The 26,401-nt window shown below is 47.3% G+C and overlaps 1 protein-coding gene across 20 annotated transcripts in view; it reads right to left on the bottom strand.

Annotated features, from left to right (window-relative positions):
- The window catches only part of PTPRU (protein tyrosine phosphatase receptor type U), a 90,379-nt gene that overhangs the window by 47,074 nt on the left and 16,904 nt on the right, over positions 1 to 26,401 (bottom strand). For all 20 annotated transcript variants that reach the window (XR_014807360.1, XR_014807361.1, XR_014807362.1 and 17 more), the window contains exons 3-11: positions 23,441 to 23,712; positions 22,813 to 22,894; positions 22,583 to 22,698; positions 22,008 to 22,182; positions 21,134 to 21,427; positions 8,543 to 8,851; positions 1,486 to 1,595; positions 968 to 1,169; positions 511 to 613 (exon numbers count right to left, since the gene is read on the bottom strand). Coding sequence is in view for 14 of the 20 variants with exons in the window: in XM_021095724.2 (XP_020951383.2) it covers positions 511 to 613; positions 968 to 1,169; positions 1,486 to 1,595; positions 8,543 to 8,851; positions 21,134 to 21,427; positions 22,008 to 22,182; positions 22,583 to 22,698; positions 22,813 to 22,894; positions 23,441 to 23,712 (1,663 nt within the window). In the remaining 6 variants the exon portion in view is untranslated. The remainder of the gene's footprint in view (positions 1 to 510; positions 614 to 967; positions 1,170 to 1,485; positions 1,596 to 8,542; positions 8,852 to 21,133; positions 21,428 to 22,007; positions 22,183 to 22,582; positions 22,699 to 22,812; positions 22,895 to 23,440; positions 23,713 to 26,401) is intronic.

The following is a 26,401-nucleotide window of genomic DNA, read 5'->3' as shown; positions in this document are numbered from 1 at the left end:
ACACACATCAAATGTCTTCATTTCACACACACCCCATCTTGTCTCCAACACCTTCTCCCCAACGAAGGCAGCCACTACGGCATCAACTTCCTCTGCAGAGAAGGAGGTGGAGAAGCAGGCTCTCGGCCCCTCCTGAGAGACAGCCCTATGTGGCCGGCTGCCCTCGCCTTCTGCAAAGCCCGTCCCTGTGTCTCCCCAGACAGGACCCTCCAGGGAAAAAGCTGGGAAGAAATAAGGCCCCCAGGGTTCAATTCTCCAAGGTGTCTGAAGGGAGACCCTCTAGAGAGGCCTGAACAGTCCCCTCTCCAGGCTGGACACTGTCCAGAGGTCTCATGACAGTCACCATCAGACACCTCGTGGCCTCGCAGAACGTCCTCCTCATGACACTCTGAACTCTGAGTGCAAGACTGAGGGAGGACCAGGGTGGCTGGCCTGGGGGGGCTCTGGGTCAGAGGAGGAGCCTCTTCCCTACGGCCTTGACCTCCCGCCCCTCCACACAGGCGTCCCCACCTGATGGGCGCACCGCGGCCCTGCGCTGGCCTCAGCAGCACGGTGATGGTATTCTCAGACTCGCCCAGGGGCGACAGCATGTCAGCATAATCAAAGCTGGGAGCTGGGGAAGGGGACAAGGACATAAGCTTAGAGCCTGGCCACTGGACCAGGAAGGCCAGGGCTCCAGCCTCCTTGACCCTTATCCTCAGATCGCTTCTCCTTCAGCCACAGCCTCCTGTTCCCTCTGACTTGAGCTTCTCTGACCCCTGACCTCAGCCCTCCAAATCCACAGACCCTCATCTCCAGACCCCTATGGTTTAATCCTCCCTGACCCCTGACCTCAACTTCTAAATGGTACACTTATCTCAGCAGGCGTTCTCCGTCACCACCTCCATGAAGCCCCACCCCCTCCCCACAGAACCCAGGGATGCTGGGCCCCCTCCAAAGAGGCCAGGCCGGGTCCGGTGGGGCTCACCTGAGATGTTGGTAGTGATCTCAGTGAGTGCCGCTTGGCCGAAGCCTTTGCCAGTGCGGGCCCGCACGGAGAACAGGTAGGTGGTACCTGGGTGCAGGTTGGAGAAGACGTGGTAGGTCTCGTTGCGGAGCTTGGAGATGGTACGTCGTGGGCCCGGCACGTTCACTGCCGGGTCTGACGACTCAATGCTCTGGTAGCTGATCTGGGGGCAGAACGGGCAGGCAGGCAGGCACAGGGATGAGGAAAGGCATCACTGGTCCTGCAGCCTCGCACCCATCATGGTTCAGGTGTGCTATGGACAAAGTTGGGCAAAAGGGAGAGGCCCAGGCCTCTGGGCACCTTCGCCTCTCTCTTCTGCCTTCAGGGCCCCTGACTCATAACTCACAGGGCACAGATCCCAGCCACAGCTGAGGAACCCCACTGATTCATCTCTGTTCCCCCACCCCATGCACCTCCCTTTCCAACCTGTGGGCCCACCTTCCACCAGGGGCCCCAGTTGTAATAGGTCCAGAACCCACCTCATATTGAGTGATGAGGCCATTGGGCTCCTGGGGCTCCTCCCACTTAAGGAAGATCATGTCCTCCAGGGGAGTGAAGGTCAGAGACTCGGCTGCGATCCCACCAGGCACTGGAAGGGAAAGGCGACGTGGGACAGGGGAAATCAAGCTTTGGAACCAGACACCTGGGTTCCAGTTCCAGCTTTGCTTATTTCCCAGCTGGTACACTTGGATTACTCAGGTTCGCTGAGCCTCGGCTTCCTCATCTGCAAAATGGGAATGCTAACAACCTCTCCTTCATCAGAATTAAAGGATGTGATGTGCATAAAGCCTCAAGGCAAATATCAGCACTACCATATGGTTCAGCCTACGCCTGAGTACTTGAAAAGGGCAGCTGGCATCTTCATCACTGTGCAGGTTGCATTCGGCAAAGAAGATTGAATGCTCCTATTTTGTTCCAGTTGACTGGTTTTCAGAAAATATAGAAAATTTGCCAGAAAAATGAAAACAATTGCATGAGAGTGGCAGGGTTGTGTATGGGTGGAGATGTTTTCTTGTCTATAAATTACTAATTACACAAACAATACGTTCAAAGTAGAAAATAAAAATAAGGAGTTCCTGTCGTAGCACAGCAGAAAAGAATCCAACTGGGAACCATGAGGTCGTGGGCTCATGGCCTTGCTCAGTGGGTTAAGGATATGGCGTTGCTGTCAGCCGTGGTGTAGATTGGCAGATGCAGCTCGGATCCTGGGTTGCTGTGGCTCTGGTGTAGGTACTGTAGCTCCAATTAGACCCCTAGTCTGGGAACCTCCATATACCACAGGTGAGGCCCTAAAAAGCCAAAAGAAAGAAAATCAAGATAAACATAAAGAAAATTCAACCCAGAAATACTACTAACATTTGAGCATATAACCTTTCCAGTATGATTTGGTTTGGTTTGTTTTTCATTGGGTCTTTTTTTTTTTTTTTTCTTTTTATGGTCACATATGTAGCATATGAAAGTTCCTAAGCCAGGAATCAAATCAGAGCTGCAGCTGCAGCCTATGCCACAACCACGACAACACCAGATCCAAGCTGCATCTGTGATTTATGCCACAGCTCATAGCAACACCAGATCTTTAACCCACTAGGCAAGGCCAGGGATCCAACCTGCATCCTCACAGAGACAACGCTGTATCCTTAACCTGCTGAGGCGCAACAGAAACTCTTGGTTTTTGTTTTAAGGTATCATCTTAATAGCAGGCTCAAGGAATTTCTTCTGGGAAAAGAATCATCTTCATTTGGGAAAACACCTTGATAAACCATTGTGGGGAAGCTAAACTCCTAAGGTGGGGGAATGCAGAAACCAAGGTAACAACCAATAACAGCTCAAGGGCCTTGGGTTAAAATGAACACTTAACAAACAAGGCGACACCACTATCCACCCACCAAAATGATAAAATGAAAAAGACAATTCCAAGTGTTGGTGAGGATGCAGAGCGACTGAAATTTTCACATACTTGCTAGTGTGAGTGTGTAAACTGATACCACCACATGGGAAAACAAGACATAGCTACTTATCATAAACACATATCCTACAACCTATCTGTTCCACTCCTAGGCATAAACCCATTAGGAATACACGTATCTTTTTTAAAAAAGAAAGAAAAGAATCTACAAGGATTCTATTGGCAGCACAATTTAAAATAGTTGAAAACTGTAAATAACCCAAATGCCCAATAAAAGAAAATAGGATAAATAAATGTGGTATATTCACACAATGGACTATTCAGCAATGAGAATGACTTCTCCAGAACTGTACGTACACATTGACTGAACCCTTCAAGCATAAAGCCGAGGGAAAGCCAGTTATAAACAGAACATACATGGTATGAGTCCGTTGATGTAACGTTCAAAACCACGCAGAAAATAATCTGTGGCATTGCAGGGTAAGATAGCAGTCACCGTTGGGAGGTTGTGAGTGGGACAGTGCATGAAGGGGGGCTTCTGGGCTGCTGGTGTTGCTTTCTCCTGGTCTGGGTGTTGGGTATCCTGATATGTGCCATCTGTGAGAATGCCTTGAGCTGACCGCTTAAGATAAGCACATTTTCCCTAAGTATTACACTAATACTTCGGGGAAAAGTAAAAATATTAAATAATAAGAAGTTATTGGGAGGAGGGAGGAGGAGGATAGAAAGAGAAGAAAGAGGAGTTCCCATCATGGCTCAGTTGTAAATGAACCTGACTGGTAGCCATGAGGCTGCAGGTTCGATCCCTGGCCTTGCTCAGCAGGTTAAGGATCCAGCGTTGCCGTGAGCTGTGGTGTAGGTCAAAGACACGGCTTGGATCCTGCATTGCTGTGGCTGTGGTGTAGGGCAACAGCTCTAGCTCCAATTTGACCCCTAGCCTGAGAATCTCCATATGCTGAGGGTGTGACCCTTAAAAAAAAGACAAAAAAAAGAAAAGAAAAAAGGAAAGCCAAGTGGCCCAAGCGAGGCCTGGCCCGGGTTGGGGTGAAACAGCCACGACAATATACCCTCTATGGAGAGAAAGGAAAGATCAACAGTTTGAAGAATGGAGTGGTCTGATGTTCAGCTTGAGGTTACTTGGGAAGGGTAGCAGAATACGCCACCCTGAAATGTACCACTTGTACAAGGCTTATTTTGAGCCGAATTGAGACAGCAATAGAGGAGCATAGATAAGAAAAAATCTCTCCCCTCCCCCTATTTGCCTAAAAATAGAATATAAATTTGTAAAGGTGCTCCCCTCCCCTCTTGACCAAGAAGGACAGAATTTAATCACTGAGAAAACTCTAGACCCTTACCAGTCTGGAGGAATCTACATAACAAACTTTACCAACTACTATTAGTTTCCCCATACATTTTTTTTTCTTTCTTTTTTTGTCTTTTTGCCATTTCTTGGGCGGCTCCCACAGCACATGGAGGTTCCCAGGCTAGGGGTCCAATCGGAGCTGTAGCCACTGGCCTACGCCAGAGCCACAGCAACGTGGGATCCGAGCCGCGTCTGCAACCTACACCACAGCTCACGGCAACACGGGATCCTAACCCACTGAGTGAGGCCAGGGATCGAACCTGCAACCTCATGGTTCCTAGTCAGATTCGTTAACCACTGCGCCACGACAGGAACTCCAAGTTTCCCCATATATTTGACTTCTAATTTGCTGCCCCTAGAAGCTCAAAGTCTTTTTCTTTTCCTTTCTTTTCCTTTTTTTTTTTTAGGGCCACTTATTTGTGGCATTTGGAAGTCCTGGGCTAGAGGTCGAATTGGAGCTGCAGCTGCCAGTCTACACCACAGCCACAGCAACTCGGGATCTGAGCCTGGTCTGCAACCTGCACCACAGCTCAGGGTAATGCCGGATGCTTGACCCACCGAGCAAGGCCACGGATCAAACCCTCGCCCTCATTGGATACTAGTCGGGTTCGTTACCACTGCGCCACAACGCGAACTCCCTCAAAGTCCTTTTCCTTTGTCTTATCACTTCTTTAAAATTTCACTGTTTGTTTATTAAAACAAACTATAAGCCCAAGTCCTAACCACTCCCTGAGTTACACATCACTGAATACTCCACTATATAGGTGCAAGGGACATGTTAAACCACTCCTGTTTCCTAAAATAGAAAATAATCTGAAAAAAAATATATATATATAACCGAATCACTTTGCTGTACACCTGAAACTAACACAACATTGTAAATCAATTTTAAAAACTGTTTAAATAATAAATAATAATAAACAAACTCCTGTTTGTTTTTCTCTCATCAACTTGCCTTTTTTCAGTCTAATTTACAGGGCCCCAGCCAATCAACCTAAGCTGGGTAGAAGAAAGAAAGTTCAGTTTTTCCTTCCCTGCATTTGCAATGATCCAGAGTAAACTCCTCCAGTCCTCACTTCCACCCCAGAAAATCCTCAGTACATCAGCACAGGGCATAGGGCACACACAGTGCCTACGGTGAGTGGGGTTTTCTGGAAATCGAGAAAGGAGTTGCATTTTGTATCTGGGCCACTGCTGTGCAGAACAGAAAACTGCACATATGAGGAAGAAAAAGAAGAAGAAAGAGAAGCAGCAGGAGGAGGAGGATGGAGAAGAGGAGGAGGGGAAGGAGGGGGAGGAGGAGAGATGGAAGGAGGGGGAGGGGAGGGGGAGAAGAGGAGAAAGCAAAAGGAAAAAAGAATTTTTTTTTTTTTTTTTACTTTTTAGGGTTGCACCTGCACTATATGGAGGTTCCCAGGCTAGGGGTCAAATCAGAGTTGCAGCTGCCAGCCTACACAGCTGCATCTGCAACCTACACCACAGCTCCCAGCAACGCTGGATCCTTAACCCACTGAGCAAGGCCAGGGATTGAACCTGCAACCTCATAGTTCCTAGTCGGGTTCATTTCTGCTGGGCCACGAGAGGAACTCCTTTTCTTTTTTTGGAAAAGAAATATTAACCAAGGAGTGTAGCTATTAAGAAAAACAACTCTCAAACAGATGCCCAGGTTTGAAACCCAGTTCTGCTACCCATCTATGACCTCATCTGCAAAATGGGAATAGTAATAGTAAATAACTACACTGAGTTGTCATGAGGAGCATATGCATTAATGTATGAAAAGCATTCAGAAGAGTGCGTGACGTGTAGTAAGTTCGCAATAAATATTAGCTAGATGTATGTAGAACAGTGTACTCAACAATGACAGAATGCAAAAAAAAAAAAAAAAAACCAACAACAATGACAGAATGCATATTTTTTTCAAGTGGACCATTTACCAAAATTCAACCATATGACAGGCTGTAAAGCAAGGATCAAATTTCAAAAGAGAGGAGTTCCCGTCGTGGCACAGTGGTTAACGAATCCGACTAGGAACCATGAGGTTTCGGGTTCGGTCCCTGCCTCTGCTCAGTGGGTTAATGATCCGGCGTTGCCATGAGCTGTGGTGTAGGTTGTAGACGCTGCTCGGATCCCGTGTTGCTGTGGCTCTGGCGTAGGCCAGTGGCTGCAGCTCCGATTCGAACCCTAGCCTGGGAACCTCCATATGCCGCGGGAGCAGCCTAAAGAAATAGCAAAAAAAAGACAAAAAAAAAAAAAATTTCAAAAGAGAATTAGAGAATGTACTCTGACCACAGTAGAAGTTAGCAAGAAGTCAATAACAAAAAAGACAATCAGAAAAATCCCAACTGCTTAGAAATCAAACAACATAATCCTGTATAACTCTTGGGTCAAAGAAGAAATCATAACAGAAATTAGAAAATATTTTAAGCTGAATGATACTGAAGACAGGACATATCAAAATTTGTGGGATGCAGCTAAAGCAAGGCTTAGGAAATTTATAGCTTTACATGTGCATATCAGAAATGAATAAAGGCTCAAAATCAATGATCTAATAAGTTTCCACCTCAAAAAGCTAAAAGAACAGCTGACAAAATTCCAAAGAAGGTATTTTTTAAAAGAAAGAATAGAAAACAAATATACAGAAAGAAAAATAAGCGAGGCTAAAAGTTGTCTCTTTGGAAAGATTAATAAAATGTATACATTCCTACCAACAATGAACATGAAAACAAAGACACAAATTACTAGTATCAGGAATAAAGAGGGGGCGAGCACTACAGATCCTACAGATGTTAAATAAATATAATAAGAGACTATTATAACCACCTTTATGTCAAGAAACTTGACAGCTTAGATGAAATGAACAATTTCCTTAAAAACACAGTACACCAAAATTGATACAAGAATAGAAAATCTGGGGAGTTCCCACCATGGCACAGTGGGTTAAGGAACCCATGTTGCCACAGCTGGGGTGTAGGTTGAAGATGTGGCTCAGATTTGATCCCTGGCCCAGGAATTTCCATATGCGGCCGAAAAAAGGAAAAAGAAAAAAAAAAAGAATAGAAAATCTGATGATACAACCACTATGGAAAAAAGTATGAGGTAACTCAGAAAACTGAATATAGAAATCCTACTTTTGGCATATATCCAGACAAAACTTTCCTTGAAAAAGATACCTGCACCCGTATGTTCATTGTAGCACTATTCACAATAGCCAAGACATGGAAACAACCTAAATGTCAATTCACAAATGAACGGATTAAGATGTGGCATATATACACAATGGAATACTACCCAGCCATAAAAAAAGAATGAATTATTGCCATTTGCAGCAACATGGATGGAACTAGAGACTCTCATACTAAGTAAGTCAGAAAGAGAAAGACAAATACCATACGTTATCACCTATATCTGGAATCTAATATATGGCACAAATGAAACTTTCCACAGAAAAGAAACTCATGGACTCGGAGGACAGACTTGTGGTTGCTGAGGGGGAGGGGGAGGGAGTGGGATGGACTGGGAGTCTGGGGTTAACAGATGCAAACTATTACATTTGGAGTAGATAAGAAATGAGGTCCTGATGTACAGCACAAGGAACTATATCCAATCACCTGTGATGAAACGTGATGGAGGATAATGTGAAAAAAAGAAATGTATGTATGTGTATATATATATATATATATATATATCTGAAGGACTGGGTCGCTTTGCTGTACAGTAGAAATTGACAGAACACTGTAAACCAACCACAATGGAAAAAACAAAAATCATAAAAAAAAAAGAATCTGAATATTCCCACACCTATTTTAAAAATTAAAACTGTTATTAACACTGCTTGGAGTTCCTGTTGCGGCTCAGTGGTAACAAACCTGTCTAGTATCCATGAGGACACGGGTTTGATCCTTGGCCTCGCTCAGTGGATTAAGGATCCAGTGTTGCTGTGGGTGTGGTGCAGGCTGGCATTTGCAGCACCGATTCAACCCCTAGCCTGGGAACTTCCAAATGCCTCAAGTGCTGCCCCTAAAAAAAAAAAAAAAAAAAAAAAAAAGCACTGCCCTGAAGAAAACTCCAGGCCCACATTAAACGCTCGCAAACATTTAAGAAACTACACCAATCTAAGCCAAAGTGCTCCAGAAAATAGATATGCGTATCAGTACTTTGTTGTTGTACGGTTGGCTTAATCCTAAGCAAAAAAATAGAAAGTTCAGTCTCAGACACGGAGTATCTATGAGAGGCTCTGAGGACACTGGGAAGCAGGGGGAGCTCTTACCATCTTCATCCGTCTGGAAGGTGACCTCCTTGCCCTCCTTGCGCCCCTCAGGATTGGCGAGGACGAGCCGCACGTGGACGTTCCGGTAGGGCAGCAGGTTCTTGATGGTGTAGCGGCTGACACCCCGCTCCATCTTCACACACTCTCGGATGGTCTGGTTGTGGCTACTGCCCAGGGTGTAGTGATAACACAGGGACACGGTGTAGGTGTGGCAACGTGTCACATTGTAGCCCAGCGGTTCCCACTGCAGGGTCAGCTGGCGGGCCTGGATCTCAGCAAAAGCCAGACCTTTGGGGGCCCTCATGGGCTCTGGGGAACCGAAGAAGCAGAGAGAGAAGACAGAAGAAATGGGAAGAGAAGTAGGACAGGAGAGAAAATACCAGTCAACTAACCGAAATCAACCCTCCTTTGCCCCCAGGAGCCCAAAGGATCCGCACCCCACCCCCCAAACAGTGAACAGGGAGGGAAAGTGTGTGCTTGGGGTCAGGTGGGGGCCATATCTGAATCCTAGCTTGGCTGCTGGCAGCTGGCAACCCCTGGCTAAGCTGTTCCTCCTCTCTGAGCCTGAGTTTCCTCAACAGCAAAATGCCCTCCCAATAGGCCCCAACAGGCCAAATGCCAACTGCAATAGGCCCTACCTCATAGGATGGCTCTGAGGTTTAAGGCAATACATGCAAAGCATATGCAGCAATGGTTCATACACAATAGGCTCTTGAAAAAATTAGCTAGAATTTTTTAATAATTTCACTATTTCAAGATCATCCTAGAGGATGTCAAGATAGCCTGAATCAAATAACTGCTATATTTTTCTTAATTTATTAATTCCAAACTTATTCTAAGACAGCTTATAATAATATATACAGTATAATAATACAGAGAAGTCAGGATGATGAGGGAAGTGAGAGCCAATTAGTTAAATAATGCCAGAGAATGTTAGGAAAATAGAAATGTATGCCATTAGGTCCTATGTGGAGATAAAGATAAGCTTCGAATTGGGTGGTGAGTTCCCTGGCTGCCAAAGCAAAAAGGGAAATAATCTGTTAGATGATGATGACAATGATGATGATAATGGCTGTTAACATTTATTAGGGGATTCATATGTGCCAGGCAGTGTTTTATCCCATTTAATCCTCTTTATAATCCAACTGACAGGTGTTATTATCAGCCCTGTCACACAGATGTAGAAAAGGAGGCCCACAGGAGAGATTAAGTAACTTGCCCACACAGACAGTAAGCGATGAAGTTGGGACCCAAACCTGGACAGGCTGGCTTCAAAATCCACACTCTTAACCATCACTATTCTGTCCCCCATAAGGAATTCGCTGTCCAAAAAAAAATTTTTTTTTTTGTCTTTTTGCCTTTTCTAGGGCCACTCCCTCGGCATATGGAGGTTCCCAGGCTAGGGGTCTAATCGGAGATGTAGCTGCCAGCCTATGCCACAGCCACAGCAACGCAAGATCTGAGCCACGTCTGCAACCTACACCACAGCTCACGAGCAACACTGGATCCTTAACCCACTGAGCAAGGCCAAGGACCGAACCCGCAACCTCATGGTTCCTAGCCGGATTCGTTAACCACTGCACCACGAAGGGAACTCCTGTCCAAAAATTTTTAAACCTTAAAAAATAAATCACACCAATGCCTCAGGAGAGATAGCTACTCCAACACAAAGTAGGTGCATATGACTGTGCTTTACGGCCCCCGATAATTCCATAAGACCAGAGAGTTATCCTCATTTTATAAGTAAAGAAATCAAGGTTTCTGAAGCAAAGCCAGGATGGAGCCCAAGACTGGCTCAGGCCCCAGTCTTGCATCTGCATTGACCAGTTGTGTGATCCTGCACAAATCTCTGAGCCTCAATTTCCTCAGCTATAAAATGATGGAAGCCAAGATTACTAATGATCCTTTTCTCCCTTGCAGTTTGTGAAATGCAGTTTCATCACCCTCAAGTTCTGTGACACCTGCACAGTGTTCCCAGGTAGAGCAACTCCGGATATGCCCTAATGAACCAGAGAGAAGATGCTGTTGCTTGACCTCAGGATGATTGAGTATCACCCTACTATTGTTTTTCACATGATTAATCTGGCTCAGGATACTCTTTACAAAGAAGATGCAAAGAGAAACATCAGGCTGCTTTTTACTTGGGAGTGAATAGGTAGCTCAGCTTAAGACGCTGGCCCCAAGGTCAACACAGGGCAAGTTTCCGCTTCCACCCAGGAGATTTCCTTCCCTCCCTGGACCACAAGCAAGTGGCAGTCTCCAGTCATACCTCAGATCACCAAAGAGATAGCTCAGCACCTGCTGGGAGCAAGGCCTACCTTCTCGACATCTTATGGAGAGTCTGGCTCCCTTCTCCCCGCAAACGAAATAGACCTGATCCCCACCTGACAGAAATGTTAAAGGGCTGCCTCCCTGCTCCCTGCAACCTGAGGGCTGCCAGCTGCAAGCCCACTTACCACGCTTGGGCTTTCTCTCCTGTTCCCGGCCCACAGAGATTTGCGAAATGTTTTTCTGTAGGGTTCTGTTTAACCCATCATTCTTATGCGTTTAAAGAGGAGTGGGTGGACTTTATGTGCCACTTTGTTGAGAGGTCCTTGCTTTATTCCCTGACTTTCTGGTTCTAGTTCTGCCTGCCCCAAGTGCCCTGTCCCAAAGTGTCTATAGGAGGCCAGGCACCATGGCTTTATTTGCACTAGTGAGAGTGGATCTCGGTTCCTGGCAGCTCTGTTCACACCATCCCTACCCCGGGGAAAACTTGCCCCACATTCTTTGAGGTTTGGCCAAAGCACACTGCCTCCTTTGCCCTCCTGCAGCACTTACAGAAGGGCATGAAAAGTTACATGTAAACTAATGGCACAGGCTGGGTCAGGACTATGACAAACAAGACAGTAAGTGTCCCATCCAAAAGGAGGCAGCTGCCACTCAGCCCCAGACGACATTGCCATGCAGGACTATAGGCTCAGGATTGCCAGGGCCTCCCATTTTTTAAGAGAAGCCAGAAATTCAGATGTTTCTGTGAAATCTCCAGATTTTTAAATACTGGCAACCTACTCAGGTTTTTAAAAACCACTTTGCAGGGCACAAAATAGCAACCTCTAACTTGGAGGATGAAACTTTCACCCTTGTGCTTGGCTCTGTCACTCTCCAAGAGCTCTGTTAGTCCCCACCCACCTCGCTAGACGGAGGGTCTTTGAAAAGCAAGCTCACTTTTCTCTTCTCTCCCCACCCTGCACAAATCTGGGCAGATCCAGAGGCTCAAATAGTTTGTTGACTACAGGCTGATATGTTGATTGAGGGGTGTGAATTCATGAGTCTCTCTGTGTTTTCAAAAACCATCTGGCAGGCAGACACACTCTCCTCGGCTGCCAGTCCACACTGGCAAAACAGAACTTGGGGACCATGAAGTCCCACCCCTCTAAATTCCATAGGGCTGGAGGGGACTCAGAGATCAAAGGTCAAAATGCACGTTTAAACAAGAAGGCTAACAGTTACCATCTGTTAAATTAGGCCAAAATGTGTTGATTATAATGATGCTAAGGCAGATTCAACAACCCTGAAACATTCAACATTTTGCGGCGGGGAGCACCCCTCTGACACGTGAAAGTTCCCAGGCCAGGGATCGAACTAGTGCTGCAGTTACAACCTGCGCCATATCTGGGTCAATGCCGGATCCTTCATGTGCTGCGCCACAGAGGAACTTCCCATCCAGCTATTTCTTGAGGAAGAGGCTTTGGAGTGGAGTCAAGTGTTCCAGAGATCAAATCCTATCTCCACCTCTCATTAGTTCTATGACTTCAGGCAAGGGACTGAACCCCCTTTTGAACCTCAGGTGCCTTGACTAGAAAATGGGGATGTAACAACAGCTACTTTGAAAAGCAATGTGAGAATTACATGAGATGATGTGAACCTACCCTATAGCCATTGGTTAATTAATTAACTATGTGCATGCTAAGGGTGAGATACACCCATATATATAGCAGTACCCTTTAGAGTAGCAGTATAAATTAGTACAACCATATTTTTTTTTTTTTTTTTTGCCTTTTCCAGTGCCACTTCCCTCGGCATATGGAGATTCCCAGGCTAGGGGTCGAATTGGAGCTGCAGCTGCGGGCCTACGCCACAGCCACACAGGATCTAAGTCACATCTACAACCTACACCACAGCTCACGAGCAATGCTTAACACACTGAGCAAGGCCAGAGATCAAACCCGCAACCTCATGGTTCCTAGTCGGATTCGTTAACCACTGTGCCACGATGGGAACTCCAGTACAACCATTTTTTAAAGCAATATGTGTCAAGGAGTTCCTAATGTGGTGCAGTGGGTTAAGGATCCAGCGTTGTCTCTGTGGCAGCTCAGGTTTGACCCTGGCCGGGTGCAGAAGGTTAAGGATGCAGCGTAGATTGCAGCTGCAGTTAGGATACAATTGCTGGCCTGGGAGCTTCCATAGGCCATGGGTGTGGACATTAAAAAAAAAAAAAAAAAAAAGCAGTGTATGTCAAAGCTGTTTCTTAAACCACCTCTGACTATTTATCCTAAAGAAAAAACTCACGGAGGAGATAGTGTATGATAAGCACTAAATTTTTCTATACAGTATTATTTATAATAATAGGAATCTAGAGACAAATAGTCCAGCCATATGGAGACACTTGGCAGACTTCTACAGCCAATAAGCATAATTATAAACAACAAAACACATGTAACAACCCTAAGCAAAGGAAGCAGAATACAGAATGCTTTCTACATCCAGTGACAAGGGTGTGAAATGTGTACTGTAGGCATATGGGCAGAGATTTGGAGAAGACAGGAAAACTGAAACAGCTGTTGGGCTAGAATGGGAGGTTTACAGTGATTTTTTTAAAATGCCCTCTATTGGTGTTTTATTATTGTTTTTACAGTAAATAATATTGTGGACAGGAGTTTCATGGGACAGAGAGATGACAACACAGCTGGCCAGCAGCAAAACAACGACAGGCTGAGGCGCCTAAGCAGGGAGGGGGTGGTGATGTCAACGAAGAGAAGCATGTAATTAAGAGGGGCAGGGTGAGCTGTCTGGACCCTGTCTGTCTGGTCCTGCTCCAGCTTCCATCCTGGCCAGCCTTTCCCAGTGTAGAGTGTTTAGCAGTGCCCGGCACATAGTATGCGCTCGGGCCACGACAGCAGTTGCTGCTGCTGTTCCCAGTGGTGGTTTCAGACACCAGATTGGAAATCAAGACATGCAAATTTTGGTTCTGACTCTGCTACGGACTCACTATGGAGATTTGAGCAAATGACTAAACCTCTAAATCTCAGTTTACTCATCTATAAAATGGAAATGATCAACAGCTATCACCATGAAACCTGGGTTCCTTTTTTTTTTTTGTCTTTTTAGGTCTGCACCTGCAACATATGGAAGTTCCCAAGCCAGGCTAGGGGTAGAGTTGGCGCTGCAGCTGCCAGCCACAGCCACAGCAACACTAGATCCAAGCTGCATCTTCAACCTACACCGCAGCTTACGGCAACACCGGATCCTTTAACCCACTGAACGAGGCCAGGGATCGAACCAGCATCCTCATGGATACTAGTCATTTAACCCACTGAGCCACCATGGAAACTCCAAAACCTGGGTTCTTAACTCACTGTATGATCACAGGCAAGTGTCTTCCCCTCTCTGGGTTTCAGTCCTTCCATCTACACACTAAGGGGAGTGGAAGAGAGATTCTCTGTGGACGCCCTGGCTATGGTTTCTTTTATTCTAAATATCTGACCAGAACTGCCTCTGAAGAGTTAAAAAAAAAAAAAACCCTAACAAACATAGTCGTCATTTTCGGAGTGCTTTCTGAGTGTTAGGCACTATATTTCACAGACATTTAAATGCATTTACACCTGCATTTAACCAAAACACTGGAGGGCCCCAGGGTTCAGGCTTTACTAGTCCCCTCTTTTCCATCTACACTTATTCCCTAAAATCTAAGCATTAAATCAGGGGTTCTCAGCATTCTTGACATTCTGGACTAGATCATTCTTTGCTGAGGAGGCTGTTTAAACACTGGGATGTTTATCAGCTTCCTGGCTCCCTCCACCCTTTAGATGCCATTAGCACCCCACCCCCAGTTGTGACAACCAGTATGTCTCCAGACACCGCAGATATCTACTGGGAGACAAAAATTACCCCGCGGTTGTGAACCACCAGCATAAAAGATCTCATCCAGTCTCGTGGCTTTAAAGACCATCTACACCATGTCTATACCGACGACTTTCAAATTTATATCTATAGCCCAAACCTCTTCCCTGAACTCCACACTAGTAAATCCATCTGCCTGATGGATCTCTCCACTCGAATGTCTAATAGGCATCTCAAAGTCAACATTTCCAACACAGAACTCCTGATCTACGACACCCATCACACCTGCTCCTTACGCAGTCTGCTCCCGCGCAGTAAATGATAACACCATCCTTCCGGCTACTCAAGCACAACAGCTTGGAGCCATCCTTGACTTCTATTTCCCTTTCTCACTGCCTATCCAATCCATCAGCAAATGCAGTTAGCTCTACCTTCAAAATAAACCCAGAATCTAATCACTTTTCACCCCCATCACCACTTCCTCCCAGCTCCCGGTCTGTACCATCTCCCAGCTGACTTGTTGCAGTGGCCTCCTCACTGGTCTCTCCTCTGGTCCCCCTGCCCTCCTACCATCTATTCTCCACAAAAGGACCAAAGTGATCCTTTTAAGCAGAGTAACTGATGTTACCCCCACTCAACAAAGCTGCACTGGTTCCCCAGCCCACCCAGTGTGAAACAAAGAGGCTCTGAGTCCCCCATACCCAGCATGACTCTGCCCTCCCCTCCTGCCAGCTCTCCCTCTGTCACTAGACCACAGTTATACTGGTCCCCTTACCACTCCCCACACATGCCAAGCATGCTACACACCTCCCTGCTATTAGGTCCATCTGGAATGTCCCTTCCCCGAGCAATTTCTCCAGCTTCCTGTGTGGCTCCACCCCTTACCTCCTTGGGGTCTCTACTCAAATGTCACCTCTCCATAAAACGGTCCCTGAGCTTTTCTTAAAAATAACAATCCTCCTACCCCCACACCCCATCCCCCTTCCAGCTTCATTTGTCACAGCTCTGATCATCATTTGACAATATTTCACTTGTTTAAAGTCTCCTCCCACTAGAATGTGGGTTCCATGCAGAGTTCCAGCACAAGGAACCCACACACTAGCGGCATTTGTCTGTCTCTGTCACAATCTTATATCCCTAGCAACGAAATAGTACCTGACACATAATAGGCACTCAATAAACATTTGTTGAATGCATCTTCGCACTTAGCCTGTATGGTAAAGATTATCTTATCATTAGTCCCATTTTATAAAACAATGGGACTAAAGATCGGAGCGGTTAAGTAACCTGACTGACTCAGATCCCTCAACCAGAAAGCCCTTTCCACTGGAACAGTCTTACCCACCACCCAAAGGTCTCTCCAAATGTGGCATTAAACTGTATTTTAGATGGTTCTCAGATCAGCTTTGAAAAACACTTAAGACTACTGATTGGCAAAAAATACCTAAATGTTGACCTAAACTGTGCAGCTTATCTAAAAATTAACTAAAAATGGATCATGAACTTAAAGGTAAAACTTAACACTTTTATTTATTTATTTATTTATTTATTTTCTTTTTAGGGCCACACCTGTGGCACATGGAAGTTCCCAGGCTAGGGGTCAAATCGGAGCTACAGCTGCCAGGCTACACCACAGCTACAGCAACACCAGATCTGAGCCACGTCTGTGACCTATACTACAGTTCATGGCAACACTGGATCCTTAACCCACTGAGTGAGGTCAGATTAAATCAGCATCCTCATGGATATGAGTCAGATTCTTAACCCAATGAGCCAAAATAGGAACTTCTATAACACTTCTAGAAAAAAAATAAAATAAAAGACAGTTTTTGGGATCTAGGGCTAGACAAAGTTCTTTAACTTGACACCAAAAACACAATAATTCATAAAAGGAAATTTTGATAAATTGGCCCTCATCAAAATTCATTGTTCCCATTGTGGCTCAGTGGCTAACGAATCCGACTAGGAACCATGAGGTTGCAGGTTCGATCCCTGGCCTCGCTCAGTGGGTTAAGGATCCGGCGTCACCGTGAGCTGTGGTGTAGGTCACAGATGCAGCTCGGATCTGGCATTGCTGTGGCTGTGGCTATGGCCAGTGACCACAGCTCCGATTAGACCCCTTAGCCTGGGAACCTCCATATGCCGCGCATGCAGCCCTGGAAAAGGCAAAAAGACCAAAAAAAAAAATTTTTTTTAAATGGTTGTTCTGTGAAAGCCCAGGTGAAGAGGATAAAAAGACAAGCTAAAAGGCAGGGGAAAATATTTAAACTATGTACCCAACAAAGGACTAGTATCTAGACTATGTAAAAAACTCTCAAAGCTCAACAATAAAAAAATGCATAGTCCAATTAGAAAATGGGCAAAGACATGAATGATTCACTAAAGAGGATATACAGATGGCAAACAGCATATGAAAATCTGTTCAACATCTCTAGGCATTAAAGAAATGCAAATTAAAACCAAGATGGGAAGAGTTCCCATTATGGCTCAAGGGTAACCAATCAGACTAGCATCCATGAGGATGCAGGTTTGATCCCTGACCTCCCTCAGTAGGTTAAGGATCTGGAGTCTCCTTGAGTGGTGGTGTAGGTCAAAGATGTGGCTAAGATCTGGTGTTGCTGTGGCTGCAGCTCCAATTCGATCCCTAGCCTGGGAACTTCCATGTGACTCAGATGTGGCCCTAAAAAGACAAAACAACAACAACAATAACAAAAACAGAATGGATATTAACCCACACACCTCTCAGAACTCTCAGAATGGCTAAAAAAAAAATTCTAAAAAGTGACCAAACCAAATGCTGGCAAGGACACAGAAAACTGGATCAATTATACATTGCTGGTGAGAATATAAAACAATGTAGCCACTCCTGCAGTTTCCAATAAAACTAAATACGCAATTACCATACGACCCATCAACTGCACCCTCAGGCATTTATCCCAGAAAAAAATGAAAAATTATGTTCATGCAAAAACTTGTACATAAATGTTCATAGCAGCTTTACTTGTAACAGATGAATGGTTAAATAAACCCTGTTATATCCACATCATGGAATACTACTCAGCATTAAAAAGGAATTAACTATTGATTTACACAACAACTTGGATGAATCTCCAGGGAATTATGCTGAGCAAAAAAGCCAATTTCAGTGCCAAAACAATTCAATGAGGAAAGAATAGTCTTTTCAATAAATGATGCTGAGACAAGTGGATATCCACAAGCAAAAGAATGAGACTGGACTCCTAGCTTACACCACATACAAAAATTAACTCAAAATGGATCAAGGACCTAAATGTAAGAACTAAAACTATAAAACTCTAAGGAAAAAAGGGGGGAGGGCGATAAGTGTTCATGACTTTGAGTTAGGCAATGTCTATTGGGTTTTGGGGGGGGATTGGGGGGAGGGGGTGCCACACCTGCAGCATGTGGAAGTTTCCAGGCCAGGTACTGATTTGGTGCCACAGTTGTGGCCTGCATCACAGCTGCAGCCAACCCACTGCACCACAAGGGACCTTCCTAGGCAGTGGTTTTTAGAGATGACATCAAAAAGCACAAACAACAAAGGAAAAAATAAATTGTGCTTCATCAAAGTTGAAAAGCTCTGTGCTTCAAAGGGCACCATCAAGAAAACTAAAAGACAACCCACAGAATGGAAATAAATATTTGCAAATATATCTGATAAGGGTCTAGTATCCCAAATATATAAAGAACTTTTACAACTCAATAATAATAAAAAGACAAAAACCAACTTAAAAATGTGTAAAGAATCTGGAGTTCCCGTCATGGCTCAGTGGTTGACGAACCTGACTAATATCCATGAGGACGCAGGTTCAATTCCCGGCCCTGCTCACTGGGTTAATGATCTAGTGTTACCGTGAGCTGTGGTGGAGGTCGCAGACACGGCTCGGATTCCGAGTTGCTGTGGTTGTGGTGTAGACCAGCAGCTACAGCTCCGATTTGACCCCTAGCCTGGGAACCTCCATATGTCATGGGTGTGGCCCTAAAAAGACAAAAAAAAAAAAAATGTGTGTAAAGAACCTAAATAGACATTTCTACAGAGAAGACATACAAATGGCCAATAAGCACATGAAAAAAATATTCAATATCATTAATCACTCGGGAAATGCAAAACCACAATGAGACACCACATCATTCTCACCAAAAGGGTTAAGAAGACAGACAATAACAAGTGTTGGTGAGAATGCACAGAAATTAGAAAATACCCCCTCAATACACTGCTGATGAGAATGTAGAGGGTGTGGCTATGTTGGAAAAGAGTCCAACAGGTCCCTAAATGGTTAAACATAGTTACCATATGATATATACATATATACAGGCTATAAATCCAGGAGAAATGAAAACATGTCCACACAAATACCTGTACATTAATATTCATAGCAATACTGCTCATAATAACAAAGATGTATAAACAACCCAAATGTCTATTGCCTGATAAATGGGTAAATTTAGGTTATGCCTAGACAATAGGATATTATTCTTCAATAAAAAGGAATAAAGTACTAATGTATACCACGACATGGATAAACCTTGAAAAACTATGCTAAATGAAATAAGCCAACCACAAAAGGCTACGTATTATATGATTGTATTTATGTGAAATGTCCGCAAAGAGGCGATATCTATAGAGACACAAAAATAAATTAGGGGCTGCCTAGGGCAGGAAATGTTAAGGGGAAGTGAGGGGAAGGGTAGACTGCTAAAGGATACAATGTTTCCTTTTGGGGGAGATTCAAATGTTCTAAAATTGACGGTGGTGATGATTGCCCAACTCTGTAAATATACTAAAAACCACTGAATTGTACATTCTAATGAGGAATTTTTTTTAGGGACACACGGGCCGCGTATGGGCGTTCCCAGGCTAGGGGTCAAATGGGAGCTATGGCTGCCAGCCTACACCACAGCAACGCCAGATCCGAGCCTCACCTGCAACCTACACCACAGCTCATGGCAATGCTGGATCCTTAACCGACTGAGCGAGGCCAGGGATCGAACCTGCGTCCTCATGGATACTAATCAGATTCTTTCCCACTGAGCCACAACAGGAACTCCCTCTGAGTGAATTTTATGAGATGTTAAGTATATCTCTCCAGAAAGCTGTTACCAAATTTAAAAAAAAACCAATTCCAAAAGATTATATACTGTATGATTTAATTATTTATATAACAGTTTGGAAATGAGAAAATTTTAGAAGTGAAGGACAGATTAGTGGTTACTAGAGGTTGGGGGTAGAGGAAGGGACAGAAATGAGTGTGGATATAAAAGAGCAACATGAAGGGCGCTTAAGTTGACTGAATAGTTCAGTATCTTGACTGTGGTGGTAAAAACACAAACCAATACATTCGATAAACTGTACAGAAGGAAATACACACTAATGAGGACAAGAGAAACTGGGGAAGTCTGAACAAGATCTGTGGAGCCTATCATCGTCCGTTATCTTGCATGTGATACACAACAGTTTCGCAAAATGTTACTCTTGGAGGAAACAGGGCAAAGGGTATAGGAAAATCTCTCTGTATTTTTTTCTTACAACTGCATACAAATCTTTCATACTGCAGTGAAAATTCAACAACAAAAAAGCTGAAATCATAGAGTAAGAAAACTGTGCTGTCTTCAATTTCTCTTCTGATTAAACAAACAAACAAGAGTCTCCTCTGGTGCAGGTGTGCTCTTGCCTGTAACAGCTGTTTTACCCTTTTAAACAAGGAAAAGCATAGCTCAGGCTCAAATGCCCAGACAATAGAATCCAGCTAGAATTTAATAACACACTTCCACTTTATTGTTTTTACTGGTTTATTGTATCTAGATGATATCATGTTAGAATTAAGAACACAGGTTCTGGAGTTCCTGTTGTGGCTCAGTGGTTAACAAATCTGACTAGGAACCACGGGGTTGCAGGTTCGATCCCTGGCATTGCTGTGGGCTGTGGTGTAGGTCACAGATGCTGCCTGGATCCCGAGTTGCTGTGGCTTTGGCGTAGGCTGGCAGCTGTAACTCTGATGAGACCCCTAGCCTGGGAACCTCCATATGCTCCAGGTGCAGCCCTAAAAAATACACAAAGACAAAAAAAAAAAAATAATAAGAACACAGGTTCTGGAGCCAGTCAGTCAAGGATTCCAATCCCTTACTGCTCTGCTACTTACTAGCTGTATAACTTCAAGTCAGTCATTTACCATCTCTGTACCTCAATCACCTCATCTGTAAAATGGGTATGCCAAGAGTGCCTAGATTATGGTGTTCAGAGTTTTAAGTCAATAAATTGTGTGCTGCACGTATATGTCCATCACAAAGTGAAGTGTTAGCCATCACTATTTTCTTTACCCTAAGAGGGACTGAGGGAAAATCATGTTTTAGAAAGTGTTTGAAGCACAGATCTAGGCCACATTACCATTGGGAATGTGCGCTTCACCCTTCAGTTGCCCTGAGTCCATACCCAAGTATCCGGAGATGGGAGTGGAGCCAGGAGACACCCACCTGCGCACTTGGTGCGGCTAACAAGGGGCGGCCCCGGCCGGCCGGTGCCGCCATCGCCTGGACGTGTGAGCAGCACGCTGATCTCGTACTCCGTGTCAGGGTCAAGGTGCCATAGCTTGTAGGTCTGCAGGTTGACCGCGTGCACCTCGGCCCACGGGCCGCGCGCCATGCGATACTCAATCTCTTTGCGCACGATCGGCCCGTCACCAATGATGGAGTTGGTGTTGAGCTGGATGATGAGGTAGGTGGGACCAGCGCGCAGCAGCTGCGGGGGTGCAATGGGAGTAGGGGGCTCTGCAAGGAGATTGGGGGAGAAGCGAGCCGATGGATGCCGTTGTGAGTCCCTGAGCCTCAGCTCACCTCACCCAAATCCCCAAGAGCCCTTCTGGTCCCTCCAGGCTCCTTATGCAGCTCCCAAGCCCTCAACTAGACTGCCTCTCGGCACTAAACCCCCAGGCCCTAAGGGGCAACCAACTCCAAAAGCTGGCCTCACCCTCACCTCTCAGCCTACACCCTCTCCCTCACTCCCTTCCAAGTCCCCAAGTCCTCGCCTCCAAGGGCTAACTGGGGTCAACCCTCGGCCCTACAGCCAGATCCCGCCTCGCTGGGCTCACATCTTGAACCGCCACGCAGGTCCACCTCTCAGTCAGACTACCTTTTGATCCGATCTTCTTTATCTCGGGTGAGATATTAGCTCCTCCGTAAGCCGGGCCCTCGGTCAGACAGCGCCCGGGGTCAGACCCTGCCTTACCTACCCGGCCATGGGCCACGCCCCCGACAAGACTCCGCCCTCTGGTAGACCCTGCGCCCTCCTTCGCCCGCCCCGCCCCTCGGGGGTGCAGGTGCCGCCCTCCGCAAGCGTCCCAGGGCTCACCCTTGACAATCAGCTCTGCAAAGTTGGAGACGCCCGCGCCACGCGGGGCCTGGGAGACGCAGCGGTACAGGTCCTGCTCCGAGCGGCCCACGGCAACCAGCGGGAAGGTGGCCAGGAAGCGCCGATGACTGATGTGCCGCACGCTGGCAGCGGGCACCAGGGCCCCGCTCTGTCGCTGCACGGGGAGAGGGGCCACAGGGTCAGGGGCGCCAAGGAGGAAGGGTCCAGATCTCGCTCTGGCCCGGGTGAGGGGCGTGGTAAATGTCCTGGCCCCACTTAGCCGTCCCTACCACACAGAGTCATTTGGAGTTTCTGGAACCAGCAACAGGAGATGTGGGGCTGATTAAGGGAATGTGGTAGCTCTGCCTTTGACAGAGGATGTGGTTGGGGGATCCTAGAGAGCCGTGCTCTGTCCTTGGGGAACAGGGCACACAAGAGGGCAGAGCAGAGCCTAGAAAAACAAGGATGCATGTATGGTGCTGGAGAATGAAGGAAGGGCTCAGTACTCTACAGGAGAGCCAGCACTTTTCATAGGAAGTTGTGCAAGGTCCCCCTGCACCTCCACCACCACTCACCTGCAGAAGGAAGCGCTCAGCCTCCGCTGCTCTGCCCGCCGCCATGCACTGGAATGAGGCGTTCTGGCCAGCGTTGACCTCCACATCGCCCAGGCGGGAGAAATGTGGGGCCTTTGCTGCAGGAATAGAGCTGTGGTGTGAGCTGGGCCTGCATTTCCTGTCAGCAGGAGCCGCGGCCGCCTGCACCCCTCACCCTGTGCCCCAATGTTCCCCAGTGAACTGGGACTCACCGCAGGGGTAGCTGAGAAGCAGGATGTCGTCTAGGCCCATGTAGCCCCTGCGGTCTGGGGAGATGAGGGCCTCAAACAGCACCTGGTGGAGGCAGGAGGGTCCCTGTCATGCTGACAGCCCTTCAGCCCTGCCTGGGGAGGTGCCCACAAGAGCCCCCTTTAAGCTCTGCTCCAGCCCCATCCTCCTCAATGAGCGGAGGTCACCCCAGCTCACAATTACTCTCCATACCAAGCCAGCTGGTTATTGGAGGGGGTGTCAGTGCCCAGAGCTAACAAGGTCTAGGCCAGGGGTTCTATCCCAACCCCGGACAATTACCTTCGAGCCACAAAACTCTTCCCAACCAGACAGGGGTTCCAAGTCAGCACTATTCCAACTCATCCTGACCCCAGCCATAAACTATCCCTATTAACATAGCTATTCCTATTCCTGATGTTGAATCCAGACTGAACTATCACTGAATAACCCAGTGCTGACCACAGACTGGCTAGTGACCTTGACCACAGACTGACTCCTGATGCTAAACACAGACTAATTCCAACCTTGGCCACTTGCTTACTCTGACCTCCAGCTGACACCCTTCTACCCGCCCCCCAAGTACAGACTGACCGCAGACTGAACACAGCCCACCTGATATTCATTGGGCCAGAAGGTGCTGACAGCCAGCTCAGCCTGGTGCCACTGACGGCCATGGGATCCTGTCATGTTCCAGACGGCACTGCCCAGGGGACCCCCATTGACACGCACATAGATGCCCAAGGTGCCTGGGCTGTGCCCATCCCGGCTGTACAGGAAGTAGCTGAACTGCACACAGTGGGTGTCATTCTCGCTCAGGCTCTGGAAAATGACATGGGCCCGCTGGCCTGGAGCATGCTGGGAAGCATTGACCATCAAGTAGGAGCCTGGAGAGAGAGGAGGAAGAGGCAGGAACTGAGAACTCAGGGGAGGACCAGAGACAGGGGGGGCACAGAGGAGGGGCAGAAACAAAGGACTCCAGGCATTTGGACCCATTTGGACCCCTCTGAGTTCTGGTCCCAGCTGTGACTCACAGGTAAGTCCCTTCATTTCCTTGCATCTATTTCCCAAAGGAGAGAGTTGGAGCAGAAAACAAACAAACACACACAAATCTGGCTGTGTCGAAACCCTCTGTGGCTCCTCACCACCTATGACATCATGTGCTGATCCACAGCTTCCCCTGTTCTGAGCTGTCCTGGGAGGCAAAGACCAGGACCTCATCATGGAGTCAAGAGTCTGGCACATGACAGCCCCTCAAAGGCCACTTCTTCTGAAGCCCTCCCTCTCTCTCCCTCTATGGGTGTCTCTCCTGGTCCTTGGACTATTAATGAAGTGTATATATCTCTCTCCCCACCAGCCTGTGATACCTCAGGGCTCTGCTGTGTCCCCAGCACAGGTCTGAACCCAAGCTGAATGAACGTGTAGAACAGAGATGGACAGGACTAACTTCCTTCCCAGGCCCCACCCCCGGAGTCTAAATTCCTAGGATACAAGTCTCTTGATTTTGAACCTGGAGAAAGGCAGTCCTGCCCATTCCCCAGAAATCCAGGCTATGTGCTGGGAGTCAGGGGAGGGGTAGAGCAGGAAAGGAGGCTGGACTCTCCTTGGGACCTGGCGAAGGCCCCCAGCAGCTGCCAAGGGGGTACCCACAGCCACCCAGGGCTGCCTTCTCCCAGGCTTGGCTGCCGGCCAACACAGGCTCATTCAGATCCCAAACAACAAGGCTCCCTGCTCTGGGGGGGCTCCCGAGGGACTCCACTGGAGGGGATTGCGTTCATCTCTGGGAGCCAGAAAGCAGCCCCCGAATCAGTCCTGGGGTGGGGTGGGGGGCAGTGTTGTAAAAACTCCAGGTCCCCATCTCCACCCAGGAAGGGACACATCCAACCCCCCGCCACAGTCTCTCTTGGCCTCCTCCTCCATCCTCCTCTCTCCTCTCCCTGTGAGCAGCTGTGCGTCTCTCCCCTCACCCCACCCCCGTTTCAATCTGACACTTTGTTCTTGCCTCTTCCTCCTGCTCCCTCTGCCTCTCTTCTTTTTCCCTAGTTTTTTCTCCCTCTGCATCCCTCCCCTTCTTTCATTCACTCCCTTCACCCCCATACCCCTCCTTCTCCTCTCTCCTGCTCTGTCTCTGAAGATGGATCTTTCCTTCCTTATTTCTTCAGCTCCAACTCCCTCCCCTAGGACGGGAGCACCCAGAGAGCAGAGATACTGTGCACCTGGCAGCCCAAGGCCCACGCCACATACAAAACATCTCTTCTCCTTTTCTCCAGAATTCTCCAGAATATGTCACTGCTCATGCGTGGGAGAGAGAAGCAAAGCCCACACAGGGTGGTCAGGACTCTAAGAGGTGACTTCAAATCGGCCACCTTGTACCCAAATGCCAGCCTGTATCAGGCTGAGGCTGGGCCCTAGGATATGGAGTCAGCCTGGCTCAGGTTCCTGCCATGGTGGGCACCTTGACAGATCATTGTCACACGGGTCAGACTTTGACACCTGCCGGGACAGAGGTCAAATGAGGAGCTGAGAGCCCTGGGAAGGCGGAGGTGAATGCCCCAGAGAGGGCACAATGTGAGCAAACACACAGATGAGGGGAGGCAGGGGAGAGAGCCGGGAGGTGAACGAAGCAGAGGCCAGGCTGCAGCACCTGCCTGGGCCAAGTCATGGCGGGCCTCTCTCTTGTTGGCTTTAGGCCTGGCCCCACAGTGAGAACCCTGGCTGCCCCTCCCACACACTCCTGACAGCAGGTGCCATCTCAGCCATGCCCTGGCTCACTGCCGTGATAGGGCGAAGGGCAGGGACCACAGCCTGGCCAGTTCTGGGTTCCCCAGCAAGCCCATGTGTTTCTTCCACTGTGCTATAGTGGGGCCCCTTCAAACACCTCCAACAATAGCCACTAAACATTCACTGAACCCTCCCATGCCACCCCATGTTATATACTTCACAGGCATTATCTAACGACCCTACAAGATGGACTCCTGGGCTCTCCACTTTATAGTCAAGGAAATGGAAGCTCAAAGAAGTTAAGTGACTTGCCCAAAGCCACACAGAGCTGGTAAAGTGATGAAGCTGGGATCTGAAGCCCGGTCTTCCTGACTCTGGAACCAGTACACTAGAGGCCATTGTCAGGGTAGAAGGCCAGGACTAGACTCCACAAAACTAGTCTCCTGACTCCCCGTCCAGGGTTCACAATGCCAAAAATGCCCCACCTTGAAATGGGGGCAGAGCAAGGTAGACACTGGGAAAGATCTGGGACTTCCAGGAAAAAAGAGGCAGAGGAAGGAAGGTTTTACACACATCACAGTGTTACCGCTCTGTCAGCATCTCCAAGTCCTGGGAGACTGGGATTCAGAGGCTCGCAGGGAAATGAGAGTCTCCCTGAAGCTGGAGGACTTAGGAAGGCCTGGCAGGAGTAAAGTGGATCCTGAGCGAAGCTGCTCCAGGAGCAAGGGGAGGTGGACTTCAACTTACAGCCTGTAAGGATCTTTGATTACTTGAACCTGCACCCATTTTACAGGTAAAATACCTGATGTACACAATTGGTCAGCGGCCAGAGAGCCCCACACTCACAGTGTCATG

The sequence above is a fragment of the Sus scrofa genome, chromosome 6 (assembly GCF_054392235.1).
Source record: "Sus scrofa isolate SSC_HxYL_T2T_F1_AM1 chromosome 6, Sscrofa_HxYL_maternal_Yorkshire_Landrace_v2.0, whole genome shotgun sequence".
NCBI classification, from domain to species: Eukaryota; Metazoa; Chordata; class Mammalia; order Artiodactyla; family Suidae; genus Sus; species Sus scrofa.
This window is presented reverse-complemented; position numbering and strand designations above follow the sequence as displayed.